Here is a 27,312-nt window from a genome sequence, read left to right as displayed (position 1 = left end):
TGTCTCCAAGCAGCCCTTCTGTGTAACATCAGCTTCATTACTTTATAACAATTCCATATGAAGAAAAGAAATTACCCTCCTTTTGATTTATCTTTGACATTAAGTCTGACGTCTTTGTTAAATATTTCACTTTCTTAACCTTTCACTTTGTGTTAAGAAATTAAGTCCCAAAAGCTCCCAAGTATTTATTTCTTTTCAATAGAGAAGGCAGTACTCATGCTGCAATATTCACAACCCAGCTTCATGATTTCATTCCCTTCTGCATCAAAGCCTTAGAAACAGCATTGCAGCTAGATCTTAAAATTTGAAAAAGAATAATTTATTAGCTAAGCTGTATTTCCTGGTTTAAATGAAGTTTATCTTTGTTATTTTTATATTTAGATCTATCTTGGAAAGGCCATTCCAGAAACTCTGAAAGCAGACAAGACATTTTATGGAGTAAACATATACAGAATGAGATGTAGGAAAAATTAGCACTTGTAGAGAAACATCCTGATTTCTTTGGCATAACATAGGATATATGGTTTATTCATTTTGTCACCAAGGGAAGGAATTATTAGAATGTTTCTCTTTGGCATAAGTGTGGTGGTACATCCTTGCAATCCTAGCACTTAGGACACTGAGTCATGAAGATCATTAGTTTGTGGCCAGCCTACACTAAATACATACCCTTGTCTCCAAAAAAGAGAAATCTCTGTTTTGATTCTTCAGGGTATGTATCTAATGGCGCTTATGTGATAGTGGCTGAACTGTCCTTTTGAATGACTCTCAATACATTTTTTAATTAATTTATTTTGTTGGTCATGGAGCTTGAACTCAGGGTCTAGATGCTATCCCTGAATTTTTTTCGCTCAAGGCTAGCTCTCTACCGCTGTGAACCACAGTGCCACTTCTAGAGATACAGCCTCCAACCACAATCCTCAGATCTCAGCCTCCTGAGTATCTAGGATTATAGGTGTGAGCCACAAGCACTCAGCTCAGTCCATTTTTGATAAGAAGTTTCTAACCATCAAGTATGTTTGTTAATAGCACTGCTAATCCCATCTGCTTTCTGACCTTTATAATGTCATCTTGACATATTTTGAGTGAATCTGAAGTATTTTTCCAGATCTTTTTCTATTTTTTTCTAAAAGGTTGCATTTCTACCAGAAAACTTTTTTATTAGATTAACTGCCCTTAGTGACAATCCTTTTCTTTCATTTCTAGTATATGACTTGCATAGACAATAAGAGACAGTATAAATTTCTCACTAAGAGTAATGAAGCCAGTTTGAGAAGGCCAAGCTTAGTAACTAATGTAACATCAAAAATATGACATCCATATAAATGTCAGATGTGGGGCCTGAACTCTGGGCCTGGGCTCTGTCCCTCAGCTCTCCAGCTAAGACTAGCATTCTGCCACTTGAGTCACAGCACCACTTCTGACTTTTTCTGCTTATGTGGTGCTGAGGAATCAAACCCAGGGCTTCATGCATACGAGACAAGCACTCTACCACTGACCACCTTCCCAGCCCAATGGATGTTTTCTATAGTTTAACTTTAGGCTTTTTCCTTCCTCGAATTTAAAATAGCAGAGGAGTCCATTATTTTTCTCCATCTCTTGATGATCTTTAACCTTAAATATGTTATGTCTACTTTTTCTTTGTTTTATTATATCTGTAAACTAGAAGCATGTACAGCATTTACTTTAAAAAAATGCAAGCCATTAAAAATTTTAATTAAACCCTATGAAACATCAGCTATCAAAAGCACACTGCAGAGCTCCCTTTCCTATTTCCTTTAATTGTACATTGCTATTAAAATGGTCATAAAAAAGTCAGTTCTAAATTATAACTGACTCTCTTTATTTTGTTGTGATCTAGTCTCCCAACTTCATGTCACAAATCAGGGAAACGTATCCTCAGTTATTTATGATCTCTTCCAAATAAGAGATCTCCAGTCTGTAGTTGAACAAATTGGCTTGCTCAAGTCAACAGGAAAACCTAGGTGCAGCTTGGTGTCCATACCTTAAGTTCTAGAATTTTAAATATCTCCCAACAAAACAATGGCATGTTGGCAAGGTAGACTTTAAACAAACAGCCATTACTCTGTTGTATCAGCATCCAGGTGCAATTGACCTAATCTTTAGTGTGGACTTAAGTAAAAGTAATGTAAGTAAAATTTGGAATCAAGGTAAAGAACGTGTGGATTTTTTTTTCCTTTTAAGGACAAAATAGCTAGAGAATTTTAAATACTGAGCATTTGTCCTATCAAAAAACATTTTTTTGCTGGGTGCGGTGGTGCACATCTGTAATTCCAGGACTCAGGAGGCAAAGGCAGGATCTCAAATTCAAGAACAACAAGTTCCAGACCAAGCCGGGCTATACAAATATACTGGTTCTAAAAAGATGGATGGATGGATGGTGGGTGGATGGATGGATGGATGGATGGATGGATGGATGGATGGATGGATGATACATATGTACGTACATGAACTATTACAGATCTGTGACAAATCTTTCAATTTCAGATAAGGGAAAAATTAGCATAGACATAAAAGTTATTTTGTGTATCTAGAAAGTTCAGAAATGAATCTAGCTTTAAAGATGTCTAGATCTAGCTACTAATATTACTTAATTAGAACTGTCCCCGTCTGTCCACCTACCTCTCTTCATGTTTCTTGTTTGTGTCTTTAAGTATATGCCATGTGGTAGCCAAAATGCCCTCCTAAAAGAAAAAAATATGTATCTGCCTGTATTATTCCAACAAAAGCCCCACAGATTTTAGTTGGCCTGGTAAAGCTTGTATGACCATTTCTTTTCTTTTTTTGGGGGGGTGGGGTGGGGGGGTCCAGTCGTGGGGCCTGAACTCTGGGACTGGGCGCTGTCCCTCAGCTCTTCAGCTCATGGCTAGCACTCTACCACTTGAACCACAGTGCCACTTCTGGCTTTTTTCTTTTTGCTTATGTGGTGCTGAGGGATCGAACCCAGGGCCTCAGGCATGCAAGGCAAGTGCTCTACCACTGAGCCACCTTCCTAGCCCTGTGTGACCATTTCTGACTCAAGGGACTGGACCTGGTAGTGCTGTCGCACTCCAGAAAACTGATTTCTTGGCACCAAACCCTTACCTCACTTCCCATTTCAGTGAGGCCAATGTTCCCCAAGTGGATCAACTAGACCCTAGTATTTTTATTTCTTCTTCATGATATAGACTACAAATTAATGGATAGATCCCTTACTCAGGATCTTGAATATAAAAGGTATCTTAAAGGCAATCTAGTTCAGTTCCCTACTTTTCAGGCCCAGGCTTGGATCTGACTGTCCTGATTTCAGTATAGGAATATTTTGTATTATATTACCTGACCTTTACTCAGACATCCATGTGGGTCTATGAACAAGCAAGGAAAATACTTTTCTCACAATAGAAAGGCCTTTTTGTTGTTGGTAGAGGTGGTGGTGGTGGTGGTTGTGGGACTTGAACTCAGTGCCTGGGTGCTGTTCCTGAACTTTTTTGCTCTAGGCTAGTGCTCTGCCACTTTGAGCCATAGCATCACTTCAGATTTTCTGGTGGTTAATTGGAGATAAGAGTCTCAGAGACTTTCCTTCCCAGGCTGGCTTTGAACCATAACCCTCAGCTCTCAACCTCTTAAGTAACTAGGATTAGAGGCATGAAACCACCAGAGCCTGGCAGGAATGCCTTTTTTTTTTTTGCCAGTCCTGGGACTTGAACTCAGGGCCTGAGCACTGTCCTTGAGCTTCCTTTGCTCAAGGCTAGCACTCTACCACTTGAGCCACAGCATCACCAGCTTTTTCTGTTTATGTGGTACTGAGGAATCAAACCCAAGGCTTCATGCATGCTAGGCAAGCACTCTTACATTCCCAGCCTAGGAATGCCTTTTTAATAGGAAGAAAAAGGAGTTTTTCTCCCAAGCTGGCTGTTTTCTGCCTTTTGTATTACTAAGAATCATCATCATTAATCATAACCAGTCTTGTAGAAAATAGAATATTTTTCTCTTTGCTCATTCAGTTCCTAATCCAAAAGCAAAAAATAGACTCTGTAATGTTTGATGCTTATTTCCAAATTTACTACTTAATAAATGTTGGGGCCCCGGGGGTTGGGTTTTTTGTTTTGTTTTTGTCTGTTGTGGAGCTTGAACTCTGGACTTGGGCACTGTCCTCAGCTCTTCAACTCAAGGCTAGCACTAGCTGGGCGCCGGTGGCTCACACTTGTAATCCTAGCTACTGAGGAGGCTGAGATCTGAGGATCACGGTTCAAAGCCAGCCCGGGCAGGAAAGTCCATGAGACTTATCTCCAATAAACCACTAGAAAACCGGAAGTGGTGCTGTGGCTCAAGCGGTAGAGCACTCACCTTGAGCTGAAGAGCGCAGGGACAGCGCCCAAGCCCAGAGTTCAAGCCCCACGACCCACCAAAAAAAAAAAGGCTAGTGCTCTACCACTAGAGCCACAGAGCCACTTCTGGCTTTTTCTGCTTATGTGGTGCTGAGGAATTGAACCCAGGGCCTCATGCATGCAAGGCAAGAACTTTACCACTGAGCCACCTTCCCAGCCCTTAATAAATGTTTTTATTATAATGTTTCTCTTTTTCCCTTAATTTCTTTTTCCTTGTTACCTTTAATGTGTCATTTTCTTCTGTTCATGTGTTTCCTTTAAGTTCTTCTTCCTTCTTCCTGTCAGCAGAAATTACTATTTTGTATGATACTACTAAAACTAACAGGGCATAATAATCAACAGCCTTTTTGGAGATGACTATTTTTTAAAACTAAATTATTTTCCAACTTATGAGGTCTTAATTAAAAGTCTTAGAATATAAAATAATCATACTAAAATATTAACTGTGTTTAATTTCCCCTGTTAGCTCTTATATGGTTTGTTTCAGCCTTTTTTTAGAACCTGAATTCTGAATAAGGTCAAAACTTCAGGTGAATTCATGGATATACCAGTTGACTCAATCATTACTGCAATCAGTTTTTAAACATTGTCACAGCCCCCAAAGGAAATCCTACCTCCATCCCTAAGCCACAATTTTCTCTTGACCCACAAATGCAAACCCCACCCTAATTCCTTGACCTATAGTTAAGCATATAGGCTCATCTGTGAACTTCCACAAAGCTTTTGTGCTTCATCCCTTTTTTCCTCTGCATTCAGACTTGCTGTAAATTCTCTCCCACTTACCCCTTTGATAAAGAACTGCTGGAACTGAGCCAGTTTATTTGGATCAAGTGCTGCAACATGGCACATACTCTCTAATGAGAAACATCCCAAATCCCATGTGACAGGAAGGTCTACTTGGTTCTAAAATGGTTGCTTAAAATGTAGGTGGTTAGACAAAAATTAAATTCGAAAGTCACTCAAGGTGTAGAATACAAGAGTTGGAACTAGGTTTCTCTCGCTTTCTACAAGAAAATACAGAATTATTCTATTCAAATGATCAGATCTCTATCCTCAGGAGAGCCTGACTTTCTGGTGCAGACTGAGTAGAATGGACCCTTCTTCCATAATACTTGAACCTATGTCTTTAATACTATACTTGTCTGTGTAGATATCTGTGTCTCCATTTAATATCGCCCCCTTATGGCTGGGATCAGTGATACAACGCATGCCTAGCAAGCATATTGCAAGGCCCTGGGTTCTACTCCCAATTGGTTTTGTCTCCATTATTTTATCACTATACCACAGATTTTCATAATAAATTCATTCATACTCACGTAGTAAAGTTCAGTTATCTGGTTTTGTTTCTCCATCTGGATTTACTGCCTGAATGTTAAGGAAAAAGAACTAGAGTTCATGTATTTGTTCCTATGGAATCTTCTTAGTCCTCTGCCCTCACCAGTAGCACTACCATCACCATCACCACCACCACCCGATCCTGTAGCTGCCTTGTTCCTTTCAAGCCTTTCCCTATTTGTCCTGAATAGCACACTCAGTGTCTGTGATGTGAAAGAAGGCACAGTGTAGTAGAAGCATGTGCTTTAAGAAGAAAGAAATGCATGAAAATAAATGAGTTTAATGCAGTATTAGCTCATTAGTAGAGCACTTGCCTAGCATATGTGAGGCCCTGATTTCTTTTCCCAGCACAGGAAGACAAGAGAGCAAGAGAGAAGAAAGCATAGTGGTTATAAAATTTTTAAAGGAGTATAATATTATTTTTAAAAAGTAAGGACTGAATTGAACTAGGTACAATATGAAACTTAATCTAAGAGGTGAGGAAAAGTTTCTCTTAAAAATTGACTTCTAATTTGGGTGCTGGTGGCTCACGCCTGTAATCCTAGCTACTCAGGAGGCTGAGATCTGAGGCTTGCAGTTCAAAGCCAGCCTGGGTAGAAAGTCTATGAGACTCTTATCTCCAATAAACTATTCAGAAAAAGCCAGAAGTGGCATTGTGGCTTCAAGGTAGAACACTAGTTTTGAGCAGAAAGCTCAAGGACAGAGCCCAGGACCAGCGTTAAAAAAAAAAAAATGGCATTTACACCTAATCTTAAAGGATAGGAGGCTGAGATGTCAGGGAAAAGGATAAGCATTACAGGGAAAGAAAATGCGCATGTGAAAATACCCAAAAGCCTGCAGATAGAAAATTGGAGAGTGTGTGAGAAGGAGAGGATAGAAGAGGGGAAAGGAAGGCCTGAACGGTGCCTTTGAAGGAATCTGGAACAGAGCCGTTAGCCCAGAGGGAAGTCGCTGAAACATTGTAAAGGAATAACCTGATCTCACTGTTTCCTAGCTACCTTGTTTTTCCCCCTCATCACCTATTCTCTCTGCTAATGCTTTGTGCCTACTCTCTTGTCAAGCTAATTCATTTAGTTAAAGCAAAAAGGTCTTCAGTTACAGTTTGAAGCATCCTAAAATTCCACCACCACCTCGGTCTATATCATGGTGAGACATTCTGACTCCAATCCTGTTTTGTTGACAAACATCAAGAGACTGTGATGATACCATCCTTTGTTATTGTTGCAATAAAGTGTGACATCTTCATGTATAAAAGTTACCCATGTAAATGAGGACAGATTACCCACGAAAGCAACTATGTTTGTACACTAAAGACTTCCTTAATATTCTATATTTGGCCTGGCACTGGTGCTCCTGCCTGTAATCCTGACTACACAGGAGACTGAGATATGAGGATCATGGTCAAACTAACCTAGGCAGGAAAGTCCCTGAGACTCTTATGTCCAATTAACCACCAGTTGCTTGGCTGAAAGTAGTAGAGTTCTAGCCTTGGGCAACCCAAGCCCTTCGTGCTCATGCCTAGCAAAAAAAAAAAAAAAATCTATGTTTAAATACCTGTAAGGCTTTGCATTTCCCACGTTTAGGTTGTAAGTGGACATACAACCTGAAGTCAAGAGGGCTGTGTTCTTTTTCTGGACTACCCAAATGCTCCTAGTGACTGCTCTTTTCATTTTGACCCGTTGCAGTGCATCCAAAATTGTATGATTGTTTATGCAACAGGATCTTAGCCAGCCTCACAATAAACCATTCTTTGGAATTTTACAAAGATGTCATTCTTGGCAGCTAAACTGAGATTCAAATGATGGGTTGTGCTTAACCCATCATTTTCCATTTATGAATCCAATTTAATTAAAAGGTAGTTTATGACCAGTGTCCTAATGTTTTAATATTATTCAAAGTAGCAGATGGCAGACATGCCTATTACCTGACAGTCTCAATCCTTTCTGCTTACTCATTCCTTTAGTGGAGCTAACTGGAGAAGGTGTTGGAGGTCCGGGTAGGCACCCAGGAGAACCCAGGGCTCAATTGGCTCACTACTGCCACCTGGTGGGGCCTGGCTGCTCAAATGGAAGACTGCCCAGTCTTCTAAGCAGTCGAGTAATTTCATTGCTAATCCGCTACGGCATTCATTACAACTACTCCTAGCTGAAAAGACTTTATGAATTGTACAGCACTGTACCAGTCAGTGTAAAAAGGCATTAGATTGTGTTGGTAACATGTTGTCCAGCAATAGAAGCTTCAGTGAACTAAGTCACATATCAAGAGCTCAGCTGAGAAGCATCAGAGCTAGAAGAATCCTTAGAACTGATACTAGGGTGGGGGGAGGTGGGGGGGAGGAGTGGGGGGAAATGACTTGAGAGTAAGTACTTCTATGAGTCACCTGGAGACTTGTTAAAATGCAGGCTCAGGTGGAGCTTACTTAACTCTTCCCACACAGTTCTCTTGCAGGAAGTCTTGCACCACTGCCTTAAATATTATCAGGAAGTCTTGCACCACTGCCTTAAATATTATCCAGGCATGAGCTTCACCACCAGTTTCCCAATCAAAGCCTCATTTCAATTAATTACATATCCTTTAATGAAGTCATCAGTACTGAAACTGATCCTTCAATGAATACACACCAAAAAAAAAAAAAATCAGTTTGTTTTAAAGCAGAAAAAAATGTCACTTTTAAATTATATTATCTCCTCCAAGAAAGTACTGCCATTTACATTGAGTTTATAGTAGGATGCTTCAGGCCTAGTCATTGGCAAGCAAAGTTAAGGTTGGTATTGCACTTAAAATAGCATAATTTCCATGAATCATCTGGTAAATATCTGTTGAGTTTCAGAGATCTAAACACTATGCTCTACTTTGGAGCCAAACACAAGATCTTGGCCTTGCCCAAGATTACCTATTTTTCTCCATACCTGGCAAACTTGCTAATGTGTAAATAATGATAAACACACTTTCTCTATTCCACTGGAAAAATCAATGTCCTCATAGACAAAGTTTGAGAATCTACCTTAGAACCAAGAATTTCAGATGCCTGATGTATGCTTGCTTTATTTAACATTATCTTCCAACCCCCAAAATATGTGTCATCTGTGTGTGCTTCTGCCTCTGAAACTATTGCTTCCATTCTGACTAAACTCAGTCATTGAAGCATACTATCCTTCATGTTCTTGGCATATTGTTCTTGGGCGTGCTAATAAACATCGTGCACCAGTAATTTCTAGTGCATTATCCTCTAGACCTTTTTTTTTTAAGCTTTCAAGTGTTCAGGACTTCTCACCCCTTTGATGTAATCAGATATTTAATGAGGTTACTTATTACATGAATAGAATCAAAAGGCAATTCATTTAGCCTCTTTATAAAAAAAATCTTGTTGAGCCTTCACAGTTATAATTTTTTATTACTCATAAATGTATTTTGGCATATTTTATTTTAAATTTTGTTTCCTGCCTTTGGGATTTCATGAAGTTTTTGTGGTTTTGTTGTTTGTTTGGCTTCTTTTAGGGATACCTGAAAGAAATCTTGAAAGAAATCGGTATTCAGAATGTCAAAGGGATCCACAAAAACACATGGGAGCTGAAGCCAGAGTACAGACATTACCAAGGAGAAGAAAAGAGTGACTGAGGACTTCCCCAGGGTGCTGATGAGCAACTCAAGAGAGCGATGCTGAGCAGGAAGTGTCCAGATCTATGCTTGAGCACCTGTGTAAATAGGAATAAAATGACTGGTACTCTCATTTCTCCCAGTAAATTTTTTAATGTTTATAATTCTATAATGTTTCTTAAGTATTTTTAAGTGTTAATTTTTAGAGTGTAGCATTAAGAAATATTTCCTGAATGAAAATTCTGACCTTCCTGCATCTCTGAGAGACTCAGGTAATACACATCTGAAGTGTATAATACAGTAAGGAACAAAAGATCAACAACAGAAACTTTAAAGAGCCAAAGTCCCCTTCTCTGGAACTGTTGAAGAACAAAACTGTTTCACATTGAAAAATACAGAAATAAAGGAGAATTTTCAACTAGCAGTGAAGTTTTCATTATTAGTTTATTTGATCCTAGTAATACTGATTTTAAAAAAGGAGAAGAAGTAAGAAAGTGGAGAAAATGATGGTCAACCAATATTTCTTTGTTTGCTTTTAAAATCATGGAAAACTAAGTACCTTTTCAGAATTTCAAACAGATGATCAGCTTCTCACAGATGGGCTTTGCCCCCGCAGTCTCCCAACCCGCTCGGTGGGCAGGTGCTGCCCCACCATGGCAGTGACATTGTGAGCCACATGAGGGCTGTAGGAGGAGAGCGAGGACAGAAAAGGAAAGCTTAGTGCCGGTTCCCAGGGCACTAACATTTTCCTTTCTCTTCCTCTTCAGTTACATTTGAAGGAAAAACAGTTTTTGCATGATGAAAGTTTTTTCTGGCATGAAATATTACACATTAGGCAATCCAAAATGGTACCCACAAACATAAAATGTTTAAAACTATCTCTTTCCTTGCTCAGGGACTGAAGGTGTAGCTCAGTGGTATAACACTTGCCTAATGTGGGGGAAGCCCTGGGTTCCATTACCAGCAGTGGAAAAAGAAAAAAAAAAAACCTGTTCATTTTGTCATTTTCTCTAAATGCCAAAAAATGTTATGTAATTAAAATGTAGTTAAAATTTTAAACATTATATACTTGGAGCAAAGAAATAACCATCTACTGGGAGAAATTTTTAGTATTCATTTTAGCAGCATATCACTGTCATCAGAGATTGAATGACACTGCCCTCAGAATGCTTATCCTTGCCCTCCACTCAAAATACAACTCTGACAGGGAGGGTGGTCTTACTCCCCATCCAGCCCCAGCTGTCTTAATTCCGCTTTGTTCTGACGCACGAACCAAATATGGAGAATGGTGTGCTAACTCTGTCTAGAGCTCTGTCTAGAACAGAGAATTTGGGATATCTGTGTTGTGCTTGGCATGTTATATAGGGTATATCATACCCTGTGTGTGTGTATCCCACCATTTAACCATATTTTGCTCTCATGGTGGTAACATCTGCCTGATTGAACTTGACAGCTGTGCCCGTAGAGTTCCTTCAGCACACTTGTCTTATTTGAAGCTATACTTTGTTTTTGTAACCTTGTTCTTGCAGCTTCTTTTAGTTGTCCTTGATCTCATCGCACCTGATTATGTATGTGAATGCAGATTCTATCTGCTATGTCTCTTAAACATTTGCTACCTCTTGATTAGTATAGGTCATCTATATATGGTATATTGGTGCTATGCTTGATTAATTCTTTGCGGTTGCTTTCTTATCTAATAAAAAATATATAGCTGGGCACTAGTAGCTCACAACTGTAATCATAGCTACTCAGGAGGTTGAGATCTGAAATGTTATATGTGTATATATATATATGTATATATATGCATATATATGTATGTGTATATATGTATGTATATATATGCACACATATACATATATGTGTGCATGCATATATGTGTGTGTGTGCAATGTGTGTATATATGTATGTATACTGTGTACATATATATGTATTATGAATGCTGAAAAAGACTGTTCCTAAGTTATTCTTTTGTTCTAGGACTTTCTTGTTCTGATAAATTTACTTTGGACAGCCAGAAAAAAGTAGGAATCCTAAGCCCAGGAGAAACACTGAGATGAGAGAGGAAGGCTGATGAAGGCAATGCACATCCTTGGGAAGATGTCACATTAGAAAAGGACAGACAGGAAGACTGTATTTCACAGATGAGAATGTTAGACTCAACTGTAAGATACTCGTAGGGATTTGAGATGACAGAATGTGGTAAGGTTATGGTTGCCAAACACTGGAAAGATTTGAAATTACATGTTGCCACGGTAACTTCTAAAGTAATATATCTTTAAAAAGAGAACGAATTTTGCTCTGTTGTAGCATAAGCAGGTTTTAAGGATTGCCGCAGAGTGGCAGTTGTTCTTAATGTGTGAGAGCAGATTTCTTTGGGGTGTATTTCCATTGTTGGTACATATCTGTAAAATACTAGCGAACACCAAATCCTTTGTGCCTAGTACTGCATTATACTGTATTTTTCAGGATTTCCTTTAATCTCCAAAAATAATACTGAGAGGTAGGTAATCACCTCTTATGGAAGCATTTTTCTGTCTACTATGTCATGATACTTGGTCCTTTGGGGGGAATTCATAGGACAAAATTAGAGTATATTTTTTTCATAACTGTCTGCTGTCACACTGTCATCCCATATCTCAGCCAAGAAAATGGAGTTACTCCATGCAGAGTTGTGAAAAAGAGGGAGTTGGATTCAATGTTGTTCCAGTAGATATTCTTAGTAGAATCCAAACCCCCAGATCCCATACCCACCTGCACCCCCTCCATGAACCCAGTTGACATTAGTGAACATTCACTCCACTGTCTCTTCAAAAGAAAAAACTCTGCCAGGCTGAGCATGGTGAGGTACACCTGAAATCCCAGCACTCAGGAGGATGAAGTAGGAAGATCCTGAGTTTGAGGCCAGCCTGAACATAGCAAGACCCTATCTCAAAACAAGGACTAAGGATGTAGCTCAGTTGTAGAGCATTTGTCTAGCATATACAAGACCCTGAGTGCCATTTCCAACATCATTTAACAAAGTCTCCAAAGAGATCTCTGACCACTATGGCATGAATGTACTGGTTAGCACTTAAGAAATACCAATTAGTAGGGTGCTGGTGGCTCACACCTATAATCCCAGCTACTTAGGGCTGAGATCTGAGGATCATGGTTCAATACCAACCTAGGCAAACAAAACCATGAGACTTTTATCTCCAGTTAACGAGCAGTAATCCAGAAGTGGATGTTTGGCTTAGTGGTAGAATGCCAGCCTTGAGCGAAAAAGCCAAACAAGAGCAAGAGACGCTCAGTTCAATCCATAATACTGGCTAAAAACCACAACAACAGCAATAATAATAAACCTGACTTAGTAACTTTAACCCCTCTGTACATCACCTCTGCAATGACACTAAAATACATTTTTTAAAAAATTGACAGAACAAAATCCAAGCCATTTAAATTGACAATAGACCAAAAGAATATTAAAATGGAATATTTGATATGGTTTTAAAATGTAATAATAATAATACTAAAAGAAACTTCTAGAATCATATAAAGAACATAAAACACATCTAAGGGATTTGTATCCTAACTGACGTTTTCTCAAATCTCAATAGCAAAACAACCCAATTATAAACAGGCAATGGAAGTATGCATACATTTTATCAAGGAGGGATGGATGTTCCATAGTACATGGAAAGCTAAACATACCACCACCATATAACTCAGCCATCCTACTTTTGTTTTACCCAGGAGAAACGAAGTTATGTGTGCACACAGAAACCTGCACACAAATATAGTAGCTCTCACTGGAAAACACCCAGATGTCTGCCAGCCTGTGACTAGATGAACACTAATATAGTCATATAGTTATGCAATGGAATACCTAACAGCAATGAAAATGAAAGGCCTAGTGATACAACTTGGATGAATCTCAGTTCATCCTCCCAAGTAAGTGCCAGACTCCTGCAGTTATATACTATATGACTCCATTTATTTGGTATTCTGGAAAAGGCAGAACCACGGAGATAAAAGCATGCCCATTTTTGCCTGGGGTTACAGTGCAGGGAGTGGTGAGCTATTTAAAAAAGAAAGAAAAGAAAAGGAGAACTTTGGGGGTAATGAAAATTTTTTATTATGTTGATGTGTAATAAAACAATCTGCACATCAAAAAAGATGACGTTGGGTTGGGAAGGTGGCTTGGATAGAGTGCTTGCCTAGCATGCATGCTGCCCTGGGTTCGATTCCTCAGTACTACATACACAGAAAAGGCCAGAAGTGGCGCTGTGGCTCAAGTGATAAGAGTGCTAGCCTTGAGCAAAAGAAGCCCAGGGACAGTGCTCAGGCCCTGTGTTCAAGTCCCAAGATTGACAAAAAAAAAAAAAACATTCTCTTTATAGAAAGTGAACTTTACTAGGTATGGTGGTGCATGCCCATAATTCAAAAAATTAATTAGGTTGAAACCTAGAAACATATCCATTAATGGGGATCACTTTACTAGTCAATATAATGGAAAGTCCACAACAGTTAAAAAGAGTAAGGAAGCCAGGAGGCTGAGATATGAGGATCACAATTTGAAGCTAGCCTGGACTGGAGCTATGGCTCAAGTGGTAAGAAAGCAAGCTCAGGTACAGCACCCAGGCGCTCAGTTCAGGCCCCAGAACACACATACACACAGAATAAGTATGTACTGTACACATTGTATGCATGTCATGGAAAGCCGTGTGTGTGTGTGTGTGTGTGTGTGTGTGTGTGTGTGTGTGTGTGTGTGTGTGTGTGTGTGTGTGTGTGTGTGTGTGTGTGTGTGTGTGTGTGTGTGTGTGTGTGTGTGTGTGTTAGTGCTGGGGCTTGAACTCAGGACCTGGGCTCTGTCTCTTGATTTTTTTTTTCTACTCAAGGCTAGTCCTACCACTTGAGCCACAATGCCACTTCGGCTTTTTGCTGGTAAATTAAGGATTAGAGTCTCACAGACCCTTTGCTTTGAGCCACCCATCTCAGCCTTCTGAGCTTGTATATGCTTAAGTATGAAAAGCAACTTGCAAAACAATACCTAGGTCCTGATTATAGTAATAAAAAACAACTCAGCTGGGTGCCGGTGGCTCACCTGTAGCCTGTAATCCTAGCTACTCAGGAGGCTGAGAGCTGAGGATCACAGTTCAAAGCCAGCCCCAGCAGGAAAGTCCATGACACCCTTATCTCCAATTGACAACCAGAAAACCAAAAGTGGCACTGGCTCAAGTGGTAGAGCACTAGCCTTGAGCTGAAGAGCACAGGGACAGAGCCCAAGCCCAGAGTTCAAGCCCCACAATTCTTAAAAATCTAGATAACTTCCACATGAGCATGCATGTATTCAAACATCCAAGAATAAAATATCAGAGGAGACACACCAGATGCTTCTGGTGAGGTTAGAACAGAGACAAGACTAGAGAGCCCTCTGCATATGTCTTTACAAAGATAATATATTAATGATTTAGTAGGTTTCTCTCTCTCTCTAGTCTTGTCTCTGTTCTAACCACACACACACACACCATGCTCAAAAGGAAAGCATACCTTTAATGAAGTAAACTACCTTAGGGCAGCAGAGAATCCCATACTGTTCCATTCTTTTCTTTTTTTTTTTTTTTTTTTTTTGGCCAGTCATGGTGGTGAATTGGAGATAAGAGTGTCACAGACTTTCCTGCCCAGGCTGGTTTTGAACTGTGATCCCTGGATCTCAGCCTCCTGAGTAGCTAGGATTACAGGCCTGAGCCACTGGCACCTGGCATTGCTCTATTCTTTATTACCCCATAGGGCTTTCAGGTTAGAACATCCCTAAAATTTTGCCAGCAGGGAAGAACCATTCCCTAGAGGAGTACACGTAGATGCAGAGGATAGATGGACACTGGACTGTGAATTTCACAGTCCTGAGCTCCATGCAAGATCCTGTCTGGGGCGGGGTTGAGAGGGTGAGAAGAGGTCTGTTCACAGTGTGTCGGCTCTGAACCTACCCACTCTGTTGCCTTCACAAATTCTCATAGGACTGATAGTGGTAAATTCCATCTCCCAGAGGGGAAAAAAATGTCAGGTCCCGGTCCAGTGACAAAGGCCTTAAACTAAGTCCATTGTAAGAAGCTCCATCCATTGAGTAAGGCAGTTATGTACACAGTAATTTTGGGAACTGCACAGCACCGAGCAAGAAGAAGACACTTGTACCCTGATAGTTTGCCCCATGAGAAAGCAATCTTGAGTACATACTTGGCTCCAGGATAGAGGGGAAAAGACACTGGTTTCAGAGCAGAGAGAAAAAAACCAAGACAAGTTCTTGGCCACATAAACCATGAAACTGAAAGGCCATGCTGTGGCTTTGGCTAATTGTTAGCCCACAATGTCCCTGTCTCCTTTTGAATAAGGAGCCAGGGGTCTGAGGAGAGAGGGGTGCTGATTCCTCTCCTTGGTTTTGCTCTGTTTGCAAGCACCCTCGTTAAGGGAAAATCCAAAACTCCAGCAAAGGCCTTCCCATTACAGGAAAGCAGGAAGGACCAGAAGCGGCTGCGGGAGGCCTTTTCCTGTTCAAGCACAGAGTTGGGAGGGAATGAGTCATCACTCGCCAAGCTCTATCCTTTTTGAAACTAAAACTTCCTCATCTTCAGACAGCATTTGCAAGTGGAGCCTTAACAGCATCAACAGCCTTAACCACCTACACCTAAGTTCGTCAGAGATCCCTCACAGGCCTTAGCCTGCTAACTTAATAAATTGAAATGAGACGCTTCTATATGTGGGTTTCTCCAGCCGCACATACTGATGGGGCAAATGAATATCAAGTAATCAACTGGGAAAGGGGCAAAACAAAAACAAGATGTTGTTTGTTCACATGTACTGGGAGTTGAATTTAGGGCTTTGCATTTGCTCCATGGTGTTCTGATGCTTGAACAGCCTGGCTTTTTTTCTTTTTTTTTTTGGTGCCAATCCTAGGGCTTGAATTCAAGACCTGAGCACTGAGCTTTCCCCATTCCCCCGCCCCGCCTCAAGTCTAGTGCTGTATCACTTGAACAGTTCAAGGCTAGTGCTCTACCACTTGAGCCACAGCACCACTTCCGGCTTTTTCTGCTTATGTGGTACTGAGGAATCAAACCCAGGGCCCCATGCATGCAAGGCCAGGACTCTTACCACCGAGCCACCTCCAATGTTTAATTGGAGAGTTTCAGACTTTTCCTGTCCCGGCTGGTTTCAGACTGCTGTCCTCAGATCTCAGCCTCCTGAGTGGCTAGGATTACAGACAAGCCACCAGCACCTGGCTCTTCATCTCTTTTTGGCAGAATCTCACTATGTTGCCCAAACTGGCTTCAAAGTCCTGGCTGAAGCCATGCTTTTACCTCCGCCTTCTAGGTATCTAAGATTACACGTGCTTTCCCAGAACCAACTCTAACTCGTATGGTATGTGTGTGTGTGTGTGTACACACTTGTATATTAGTGATTGAACTCAAGTCCTCAAAACACTACCACTGAGCTATATTACTAGTCAACAGGATTTTTTTGTTTGTTGTTTCAGTTTGTTTGCAGTACTGTGTTTTGAACTCAGGGCCTTGTGCTTGCTGGCCTGGCACTCTATAGCATTTTAGCTACACTTCCAGCTTTGTTTGGGATTTTTTTCCTTGTTATTTTTGAGACGGTCTCATGAACTTTTCAGCCCTGGATGACCTCAGGCCATGATCCTTCTACTCCTCCGAGCCTCCTGAGTAGCTAGGATTACAGGTATAAGCTACCAGTACCCAGCCCAACGGGGATTATTTAAAATCGGTTTTTTTTAAAGAACTCTAAATCAGGCTCAGATTGTTTGGGGAGCACCAACAAGAGCAGAGAGAGCTAACAAAGAATATGGTTCACAGAGTTTACTTGCATGTATGAAAACACAACAAACTTGTTGAAATGGCTTTAAGAAGGGAGAGTAGGATGGAGGAGAATAATAGAAGATATGATCAGGATACATTGTTTACATGTTGTAAACAACTAATATATTAATAATAATGATGATAAATAGTCCCTTCAGTTGGGCTCAATTGGTTAATTTTTTTCTAGAAAAAAAAATCTTGTGTGTTGTTCAAGGCTAGCATATCACTTATGCTGGGGGGGAAAAAAGCCAGGACATAAAAACCAATGTTTTATGCCCCATAAAATCTAACATCTGGGTCAGATGCTCAGGCACCCTCTTTCATCAATAGTGGAGGATGGGGAAATTCCTGGGCTAAGGGAGGTAGTTGAAGAAAGGCTGTTAAACAGAAAGGCTATCTTTGTACTTTGTGAAAACCATCTCAGCATCCCTCCCAGTTTTCAGATTCTGTGGTTATAAGCCAGGCATCAGTGGCTCATGACTATAATCCTGATTACTCAGGAAGATGAGATCCAAGGATCTGTTCCAAAACCAGCCCAGGCAGGAAAGTCTGTGGTACTTTATCTCCAATTAACCACCAAAAAGCTGGAAGTGGAGTGGGGCTCAAGTAGTAGAGTGCTAGCCTTAAGCCAAAAAAAAAGCCAAAAGATAGAGCTCAGACCCTGAGTTCAAGCCCCAGTACTAGCACCAAATAGGGAGGAGGAGGAGGAGGAGGAGGGAGGAGGGAGGAGGGAGGAGGAGGGAGGAGGGAGGAGGAGGGAGGAGGAGGAGGGCATCGATGGCTCATGCCTATAATCCTAGCTACTCAGGGGGCTGAGATCTGAGGATCACATTTCAAAGCCAGCTAGATGAGGAAAGTCCATGAGACCCTTATCTTCAATTAACTACCAAATAGCTGGAAATAGTGCTGTGGCTCAAAGTGGGAAAGCACAAAAGCTCAGGGACAGCACCCAGAACCTGAGTTCAAGCCCCAGGACTGGCACCAAAAAAGAAAAAGAAAAAAACAAGTAGATATGCAACTTGTAAATTCAGCTACATGCAACACCTGTTGCATGCATAAGAGGAATGAAACTAAATTCAAAGGGAGCAGCAATAACCTAGTATTTAAATAAACTATTAACAATTTTAAAACATTTGACCCTATTGACAAGATTGGGATGACACTGTTCTCATCACGCACTGCTAGTGTGTACTAGCAAAGGGCTTTGAGTATCTTGGGATTTGACCTCTGTTCCTATCCCCATTCTTCAGACACTGAAACAAAGGCACACAAGGTAAAGTGTTCACACCACATGCCTATCAGTGGTAGAGCTGGGGCCCTGCAATATTTATTCCCAGCCGGGGGCCTCCTTGAGCCCAGGATTCTCCATTGCACCTGATCATAGAGGAATTGGAGGTGAAATGCAGATGGCTAGACATTACCTGAGAACAGCCAAGACACATCCCTAGAGAAGCCCTGCTCTATATTTTCCTAAAGCTCCATCGTTAATTCTGATGGTCAGCTAGGACTGCAAACAACTGAATTTGCCATACACTTCCCACAAGAAAATGAATAAAAGAGCTGTTTGGTGGTTGTATTTTCCTGGTTGTAATCAGGAAAGCATAGGGCTTTCTGGAAAAGCACAGTGGCATTCTACTTACTCCACATGGGGTCCTGAGAACTTGACAATGGTTCCACCTTGTCTGCATGAACCTAGACACATTAACAGGCTCCTTTGTTCTTGCCTGAAAACCAAAGGTGAGACCTACAGGTGCACTTGGACATACATTACACCACCAATTAACGCATTATGAGTTGAAAAATGCATGGACTTTACCTCCTATGGAACATCACTGCTTAGCAACCAGATGCCTTGTAGAGCACTGGATGCTAGCCATCTTGACAGTTGGCTGACTGAGCTGCTGGGAAAAGATCCCAAGTCCAATTCTGCTGAGTGCATTCCTCTTCTGCACCTTACAGAGTCAAGTCGAACCATCCTAAGGGCCAGATCAACAGTGGCTCAGCGAATGTTTACTGTGGAATCTGCTTCCAGAGTTTGCCACTGTATGAATAATCAAAGCAACCTACAGTTCACATCTTTCATTTCTAGCTGCTTCACAGGAAATGGCAAAAAAGCCATTGTCAGAGATGAAAAGCCAAGGACCAAGGAAATCTAGCAGTGATTTATAGTGATTGCTTTTGTCAGACCAACCAAACAGTAACAAAGGTAATATTTCAGAGCCCTCACCATCTGGTGAGAGCCCAGTGAACTCAGGTACTCAAAGCTGGGTCTCCTCTAATGTACACCCAAGACCACCAGAGCTGTGAAGCCAGTTCAGCCCAGCACTGGCCAGCCAGCCCTGGAGCCTCCATCCCCTGACTGTTAATTCTTGTGACTCATGCCTCATTTGTGTGATGGGGGAAAAAATGAAAGAGGAAAATATTTGTTGCCCTTGTGTGTGCAACCCTTCAAAATACCAGTCCAATTAGTTGCAATTATAGGTTCCCAGGTTTCTTCTCTAATCTAATTCTTCAAGGTCTGATTTCCACGTCTGAGGGGATCAAAGCGTTTGGAGTAGATGGAGTGAATGCTTCCAAGGAAGGCAGACACTTCCAAACACATTGGTACATTCTCTACAAAAAAGAAAAAGAAAAAAACATAAAGATGTGTTGGTGCTGATGGCTCATGACTAATCCTATATACTCAGGAGGCTGAAGTCTGAGGATCACTATTCAAAGCCACTCTAGACAGGAAAGTCTGTGCAACTCATCTCCAATGAGCTACCAAGAAAGACAGAAATGGAGAATTCAAGCCCTAGGACACACACACACACACACACACACACACACACACACACACACACACACACACACACACACACACACACACACACACACACACACACACACACACACACACACACACACACACACACACACACACACACACACGCACGCGCATAAATGATGCCCAGAATTTTTTTTGGTTGGTCGTGGGTCTTGAACTCAGGGCCTAGGTACTGTCTCTGAGCTTTTTCACTCAAGGCTTGTGTTCTACCACTTTTGAGCCACAGTGCCACTTCCAGTTTTCTGGTAGTTCATTAGAGATAAAAGTCTCATGGACTTTCCAGCCCTGACTGGCTTCAAACTGTGATCCTCAGATCTCAGCCTCCTGAGTGGCTAGGATTACAGGCATAAGCCACTGGTGCCTGCTTCCCAGAGTTCTTCTAACCAATTGTATACCTTAGCATTCAAGGAGATATCTCAGAACAGGTGAGCAAGCCCCTCACCTTGTAGGATCACCTTGTAGGAGTCTGGGTATATTTGGCTTGGATGCAACTGTTGGTGTCATGATCCACTTAGGCTCAAAGCACCTTAGACAAAGCAGCTGAAAAATAACATGGCATCTTCCACCTTGCAATTACATATAAAGTCCAAATTAGGAGACTCAAAGCAAGCTGATGATCATTAGGGCATTGGGAGGGCAGAGGGATAAAGCAGTAAAGATGGCTGTTCTGAGCGAGTTTTACAATGCACACCGGAAGCACCAATGGTACAATTAATACACACTGGGAAAAAAAAGAATGACAACAGAGGGGCAGACTCCATTGATAAGGGTAATAGGTACCACTGGGAGGGGGGCAGTGAGAGGGATCAAGATGGTAGAAGCAGTTTGTTAGCATGTGTGAAACCAGAACAGTGAAACCCGTTGAGAATAGCAGTGGGTGAACTGGACACACTCTGTGCACGTGTGAACTGTTAAGGTAGAGCTCCCTAGTATGACTCGTACAGGGGGGAAGACTGGGATCCCTTTTGTAAGGTGCTAATGCCGTTCTTGAGGAAGAGGATTTCAACTCGGATTTGGGGATCATTCTTCACCCCATTGGTTTCTCCTCTCGTGAAGGGACTGATAGGAGAATTTACTTCATATCTTCTTTTCCCTCTAATGAGGAATAAATCTTATTTTGAAAACAACTATTTGCTGCCTTCCATGTCAGCTGAAATGACTGCACAGCTCTGTTATTTTTCAAAGTAGAGGCTACACCTACACAGGATCTACTTTTGGGCTTGGAAGAGGGTGGTTAATGCCACAGCTCATGAAGACTGACTTGCCAATTTAATTTAAATTGGGTTGAACAACAATTCTAGCATGTGAGCTGAAGTCACTCGGACTGACCTTGAGCTTCGCTGGTGAGAAATAGCATGACACAGTCGAGAGCAAGCGGCAGGGTCAGCCGGGGGCTGCGCTTCGAAGCATCATTTTCTGGAATCTGACAAGAGAAATGTAGGATCTGTAGCAATCAGATCTGCAGGAGCTTTATCTAGTTCCCGTACCTGACACTGCTGCCTCACTGGGCTTCAGGGAGAGTTGATAATGAGTAAAGAAACAGTTCGGTCCATACCTGGGAGACAGAAGGGAAGGAGGCAGGGATGGATGCACGGAGCCAACCATTAGTGACTACCCTTTTGACTGCTTGTGTAAAAAGAAGTCTGCCATCTCCTAAAATTACCACATAGGTTGATCCTTAATGTCCAGAAATTGGAAGAAAGTATAAGTATACTTAAGGAAATAAGCTAGGTACCAGTGGCTTATATCTATAAATCCTAACTACTCAGGAGGCTAAGAGCTAAGGATCCAGGTTCAAAATGAGCCTGAGAAGGAAAGTCCCTAAGAACTTATCGCTAAAAGGCTGGGAGTGGAATTGTGACTTGAGAGAAAAAGCTAAGGAACAGAGTGCAGGCCAGAGTGCAAGCCATAGCACTAGAGCGCGCATGCACACGCGCGCACACACACACACAGAATAAATAATTAAATGATTGTTGTAAACGTAACTCCTAATCACACTATTTACAACGTGAGCTAGTTTCAGAAATAGTTAAAGGTCACTGAAAACTTCCTGCACAGAAAAATCCGGGCTCCAATTTCAGCTGTTTGGAGGACAGGCAGCCTTGGGCTCTGTTTTCCTTTCTCCTTTATAAAGGCCACAGCTGAAGAGCCTACCTTCCATGAACATTTCAAAGGTAAAATTACAATCTGTAGAGGAAGCTTCAAATGTTAAGTGTTATTTATATTCAGGTGGGTTTTTTGAGTTGCCGATGACAGATCCAAACTGGCTTCAACAAAAAGTAAAATAACTCTGCCCCTCAGATCTTCACGTACAAATCATGAGGCCAAGATGTCACTTCTGAGCCTTCTTTCCACTACTTTACAACTAGGGAAGACTTACCAAGAGTGATCAAAGCTTGTGCTTTCTGAAGGAGCACATCCTGAGACCACTTTGATGCCAACCCTGAGTTCACCTCCAGCCTGCTGATTGGCATGACCCTTCATTCTCAGTAGTTATCACTCTACTGCCATACATACTCTAGACAATGTGTTCTTACTGATATTTTAAATTTCCTTCTTTAAGATATGGCTCTAGCTGGGCGCTGGTGGCTCATGTCTGTAATCCTAGCTACTCAAGAGGCTGGGATCTGTAGATCACAGTTCAGGGCCAGGCCAGCCAGGAAAGCCCATGAGATTTTTTTTGGGGGGGGGGTTGGTCATGGGGTTTGAACTCTGGGCCTGGGTGCTGTCCCTCAGCTATTCAGCTTAGGGCAAGTGCCACTTCTGGTTTTCTGAGTGGTTTATTGGAGATAAGAGTCTCACAGAATTTCCTGCCCAGGCTGGCTTTGATCCGATCCTCAGATGTCAGCCTCCTGAGTAGCTAGAATTACAGGTGTGAGCTACCAATGCCCGGCCTCCATGAGATTTTTTTTTGGGGGGGGGGAGGAGGGGGTCCGGTCGTGGGCCTGAACTCTGGGCCTGCGCGCTATCCCTCAGCTCTTCAGCTCAAGGCTAGTGCTCTACCACTTGAGCCACAGTGCCACTTCCGGCTTTTTTCTTTTTGCTTATGTGGTGCTGAGGAATCGAACTCAGGGCCTCAGGCATACAAGGCAAGCGCTCTACCACTGAGCCACCTTCCCAGCCCCCTCCATGAGATTTTTATTAAACACACACACACACACACATACACACAAGCCAGAAGTGGACTGTGGCTCAATTATAGAGTCTTAAACCTTAGAAAAAGCTTAGGGACAGCACCCAGGCCCTGAGTTCAAGCCCCAGAAAAAGGCACCAAACAAAAAACTGGAAAAGGAAATTGAAATGATCATTTGTTCCCTATATCTAGCACAGTGCTTGACATCCAAGACACATTTGAAATATATCTGTTGAATAAAGACATTGGTAAAGAACAAAGCTAAGGACTAAGATGGAAATGGATGCAAAGGGTAGAAAAAAAATGTTCTAGGACTGGGAAGGTGGCTCAGTGGTAGAGCGCTTGCCTTGCATGCCTGAGGCCCTGGGTTCAATTCCTCAGCACCACATAAGCAAAAAGAGAAAAGCTGGAAGTGGCACTGTGGCTCAAGTGGTACAGCACTAGCCTTGAGCTGAAGAGCTGAGGGACAGCGCCCAGGCCGAGAGTTCAGGCCCCACGACCGGAACCCCCCCCCCAAAAAAAATATTCTAAAAACAGAAATGACCAAAGTCAACAATATGTGGAAAGAGACTTAAGACCCAGAATGAAATCATGGTTTTAGTTGTGCATATTCATTGAATTGGTGGGCTGGGTGCAGCACCTTCCTAGAGACACAAAAATACGTTTATAATGGGTTGGTTCAGGGACTCACTTCCCTTTGGAGATGATGAGTTTCTCTGCTCCTGAGCAATAAATAGAGGTGTTGGAGATGTGGTATTACCAGCTGGAGGCCTCGAGCTAGCAGGGAGTGATGGCAGAATTGGTCAGGGTAAGAGGAGAGAGTAAGGTTGAAGAGTCAGACTGGCAATAAGTAGAAGCTGTGGACTAAACCGCAGTTGTGGGTGATAGTGTTATTATTTGTATTTGCTACAAGAGCCCTGGACCAGTGGATTCTAGGGAGAAAAACTCTCCCTCTCCCCTTCCAAACCCGCCCCCTGGGACTACCACTGCTTTCAAGGTCAACTTACTTGCACAGCTCTGTGCGGGAGAGTCTCCAGCAGCACAACTCAGCAGAAAGGTTTCTGGGAAGCTCAAATCATTTCCCCTAAGCTCAGCTTGAGGAGCTGCGCCCTGCTGTTTTCTGGGTGAGAGAGTATTAGAACTCAGAGGGAGTTAAACGTTAAAATCCAGTTTCCTTCTCAGCTCTTTTAGAAGATGAATTTTGCACTTTGTTGGGGGGAACAGAGGCCTCCACCGTGGAGGTAATCCCTTCCCAGCTGCCTGTTTGTCAGTCTCTCAACTAAAGGAATCAGGCCTGCCCGACTGGGGGTAGGCAGCAAACCAGGCAGGCACAGATCTGGGCAAACAGGTGTAAATCTGAGCAGACAGGGGCTGCCTAGGGCAGAGGGGCCTGGGCAGCAGTGATCAACCATCCCAATTGGACAGGACTCCTTTTCCTCCCTTTCCCTTCCCCATCTCCATGCTTGTGCCTAATTCTCCAGCGCTTCCTCCTGCAGTACACCGCCCCAACTTCTACTTTTCTCTTGCCTGGGGGTCCTCCTCTTCCCTACTTTTCTTCAGGTATCACTTTAGTACCTGTGCTCAGCCACATAGGGGAAGTCTCACCCAAAGCCTCCAACTGGAACTTCCTGCAATACACTATCATTGGTTAATTTTAAATTAAATCAAGGTAGAGATGCAAATATTGAAATCAGAATGCTATGTATGTGGCTCAAAGATCAACTAGCACAGAAGGCTTAGGAGGAAAAATAGGATCTCTAAACCATCCCTGCCTGCCCCCCTCCAAACTCATTAGAGCCTCACTTCCTTTGTTTTTATTTTTATTGTTATTATAAAGGTGATGTACAAAGGGGTTACAGTTATATAAGTCAGGTAAAGAATACATTTCTTAGCCAGGCCCTGGTGGCTGACACCTGTAATCCTGGCTACTCAGGAGGCTGAGATCTGAGGACTGCGGTTCAAAGCCAGCCTTGGCAGGAAAGTCCATGAGACTCTTATCTCCAATTAACCACCAGAAAACTGGAAGTGGCACTGTGGCTCAAAGTTGGAGAGCACTAGCCTTGAGCTGAAGAGCTCAGGGACAGCACGCAGGCCCTGAGTTCAAGCCTCCCAATCAGAAAACAAAAAAAAAATTTCTTTTTGGACAATGTCACCCCTTCCTCATTTTTTTAAAATGGCAGTTGGTTTTCCTAGAGTTTTAAATATCCTTTTCCTTCCCCTTTGTGTCATGATTATACCTTTAAATTTTACCCATTTTCAATAATATTAATAATTCCAGAGTCCCTCTCTCCCAAGTGAAACCCTTACTTACCTTTCTCCAAAGTCAATTAGACAAGTGTTTTCCTAGGCATTCTGTTATGATTACTCTCTTACTACCTTTTTTTTTTTTTTTTGATTCACCCTTGTTCTCAAATAACTTCCTAAGGTCATAGAGGAAGTAAGTGATCTAAGTCTTAAATATACAAAACGGTCTTTATTCTCCCTCACGCTTCCTTGATAAGTTGGGTGAGGATAAAACTCCAAGTGGTCAGAAATGCAAAGGCATAGGTCATTTTGATTTAGCATCTGGGATTACTAGAGGAAACTGTATCTTCTTCTAGGGGAGCTGTTCTGTCGTGGTTTCGGGTCTAAGCTTCAGAGCAAGCTTGCCTGCTTCTGTGACTGACCCCGGTCATTAGCTCCCTTGACAGTGAGCTAGGAAATGCTAGGAACTGCTTACTCCTAGAGCTCTTCTGAGGATTAAATGGTTGAATAGGGAAAAACTTCACAGTTAGCAATACTTTTCTCTCTTGGGCCTTTTATTTTTCATTATTTTTAGTGTCCTGATATTTCACTAATGTGAACTATCTGATGTGTCCTAGTAAGAGTCATTTAACATTTACAATATTTATTATCACTTTTAATTTGAAGATGTACCTTCATTTCAGGGAAATTATTTGTTGTATTTCTTTCATAATTTCCTCCATTCTCATTCTCTCTTTGTCTCTATCTCTATCTCTGTCTGTCTGTCTATCTGTCTGTCTGTCTCTCTCTCTCTCTCTCTCTCTCTCTAAGTGCTGGGGGTTGAATCTAAGTTCTCACACATGTGAAGCACCTGCTGTACCACTGAGCTATACTTGTCTTTGTTCAACTACTCTTAGTCAGACGTTGGTCCCCAGCTTGAAAAATCTTTGTGTCTAACCTTTATTTTCACTTTCCTCCTTTGCCTCTTAAAATCTTTGTTCCAAGGGGCTTTTTTCATCTTTGTCTTTTAGTGCTTTCCAGTAAGAAAAAAATTAGTTAGATGTTTTCATTTCCAAGAATTGCTGTATTTCTTCCTTCATAGATGTCCCATCTCTGCGGATTTCTCTGAGGACACTCGTTAGAGGCTGATGCTGTCTTCTGTCCCTTGAATAATAGCTGTTTTGTGTCAGTTCATCTTGGTCTTCTCTCTTTGTACTGAGGGCTTTGTTGTTGATTCTTTGTGTATTTGTGCACATTTTAATGAGGAAATTGATTGTTTGGTGAGGAGCTCCACGTGGGGGAAAGATTTGTCACCAATGGACTTTGCTTGAGGGTGAACAGTGGGGACTGGGTCATGAATCCAGGAATCCTGAAATGCCAGCATTTGGAGGACCAAAATTTGAGGCAGCACACATTCTCAGTGCCCTAATTTTGCTCACAGAATCTGTTCAATTTTTGTTACAGAAAAAAAATACTTGCCGGGCGCTGGTGGCTCACACCTGTAATCCTAGCTATTCAAGAGGCTGACTTCTGTGAATCACGGTTCAAAGCCAGCCCGGGCAGGAATGTCCATGAGACTCTTATCTCCAATAAACAGCTAGAAAACCAGAAGTGGCGCTGTGGCTCAAGCGGTAAAGTACTGGCCTTGAGCTGAAGAGCACAAGGACAGCGCCCAAGCCCAGAGTTCAAGCCCCACAACCAAAAAAAAAAAAAAAAAAATGCTAGGTGTCAGTGACTCATACCTGTAATCACACCTAGCTACTGAGAAGGATGAGATCTAAGCATCACAGTTTGAAGCCAGCCTAGGCAGCAAAGTTCATAAGACTCTAATCTCCAATTTGCCACCAAAAAGCCAGAAATGGAACTGTAGCTCAAGTGGTAAAGTGCTAACCTTGAGCACAAAACTCAGAGACAGGGCCCAGGCCCTGAATTCAAGCCCCAGAACCAGCACACACACACACA

The 27,312-nt window shown here is 41.9% G+C and overlaps 1 protein-coding gene across 1 annotated transcript in view; it reads left to right on the top strand.

Annotated features, from left to right (window-relative positions):
* LOC138820305 (general transcription factor IIF subunit 2) overlaps window positions 1-9,744 on the top strand; it is a 133,523-nt gene extending 123,779 nt beyond the window's left edge. The window contains exon 8 of the mRNA XM_070011980.1: window positions 9,222-9,744. Within this exon, the coding sequence (XP_069868081.1) occupies window positions 9,222-9,341 (120 nt within the window). The 3' untranslated portion in view covers window positions 9,342-9,744. The remainder of the gene's footprint in view (window positions 1-9,221) is intronic.
* The last annotated feature ends 17,568 nt before the right edge of the window (window positions 9,745-27,312 follow it).

This window comes from Dipodomys merriami, unplaced genomic scaffold, assembly GCF_024711535.1.
Source record: "Dipodomys merriami isolate MVZ:Mamm:240054 unplaced genomic scaffold, mDipMer1.0.p SCAF_857, whole genome shotgun sequence".
In the NCBI taxonomy this organism is placed as follows: Eukaryota; Metazoa; Chordata; class Mammalia; order Rodentia; family Heteromyidae; genus Dipodomys; species Dipodomys merriami.
This window is presented reverse-complemented; position numbering and strand designations above follow the sequence as displayed.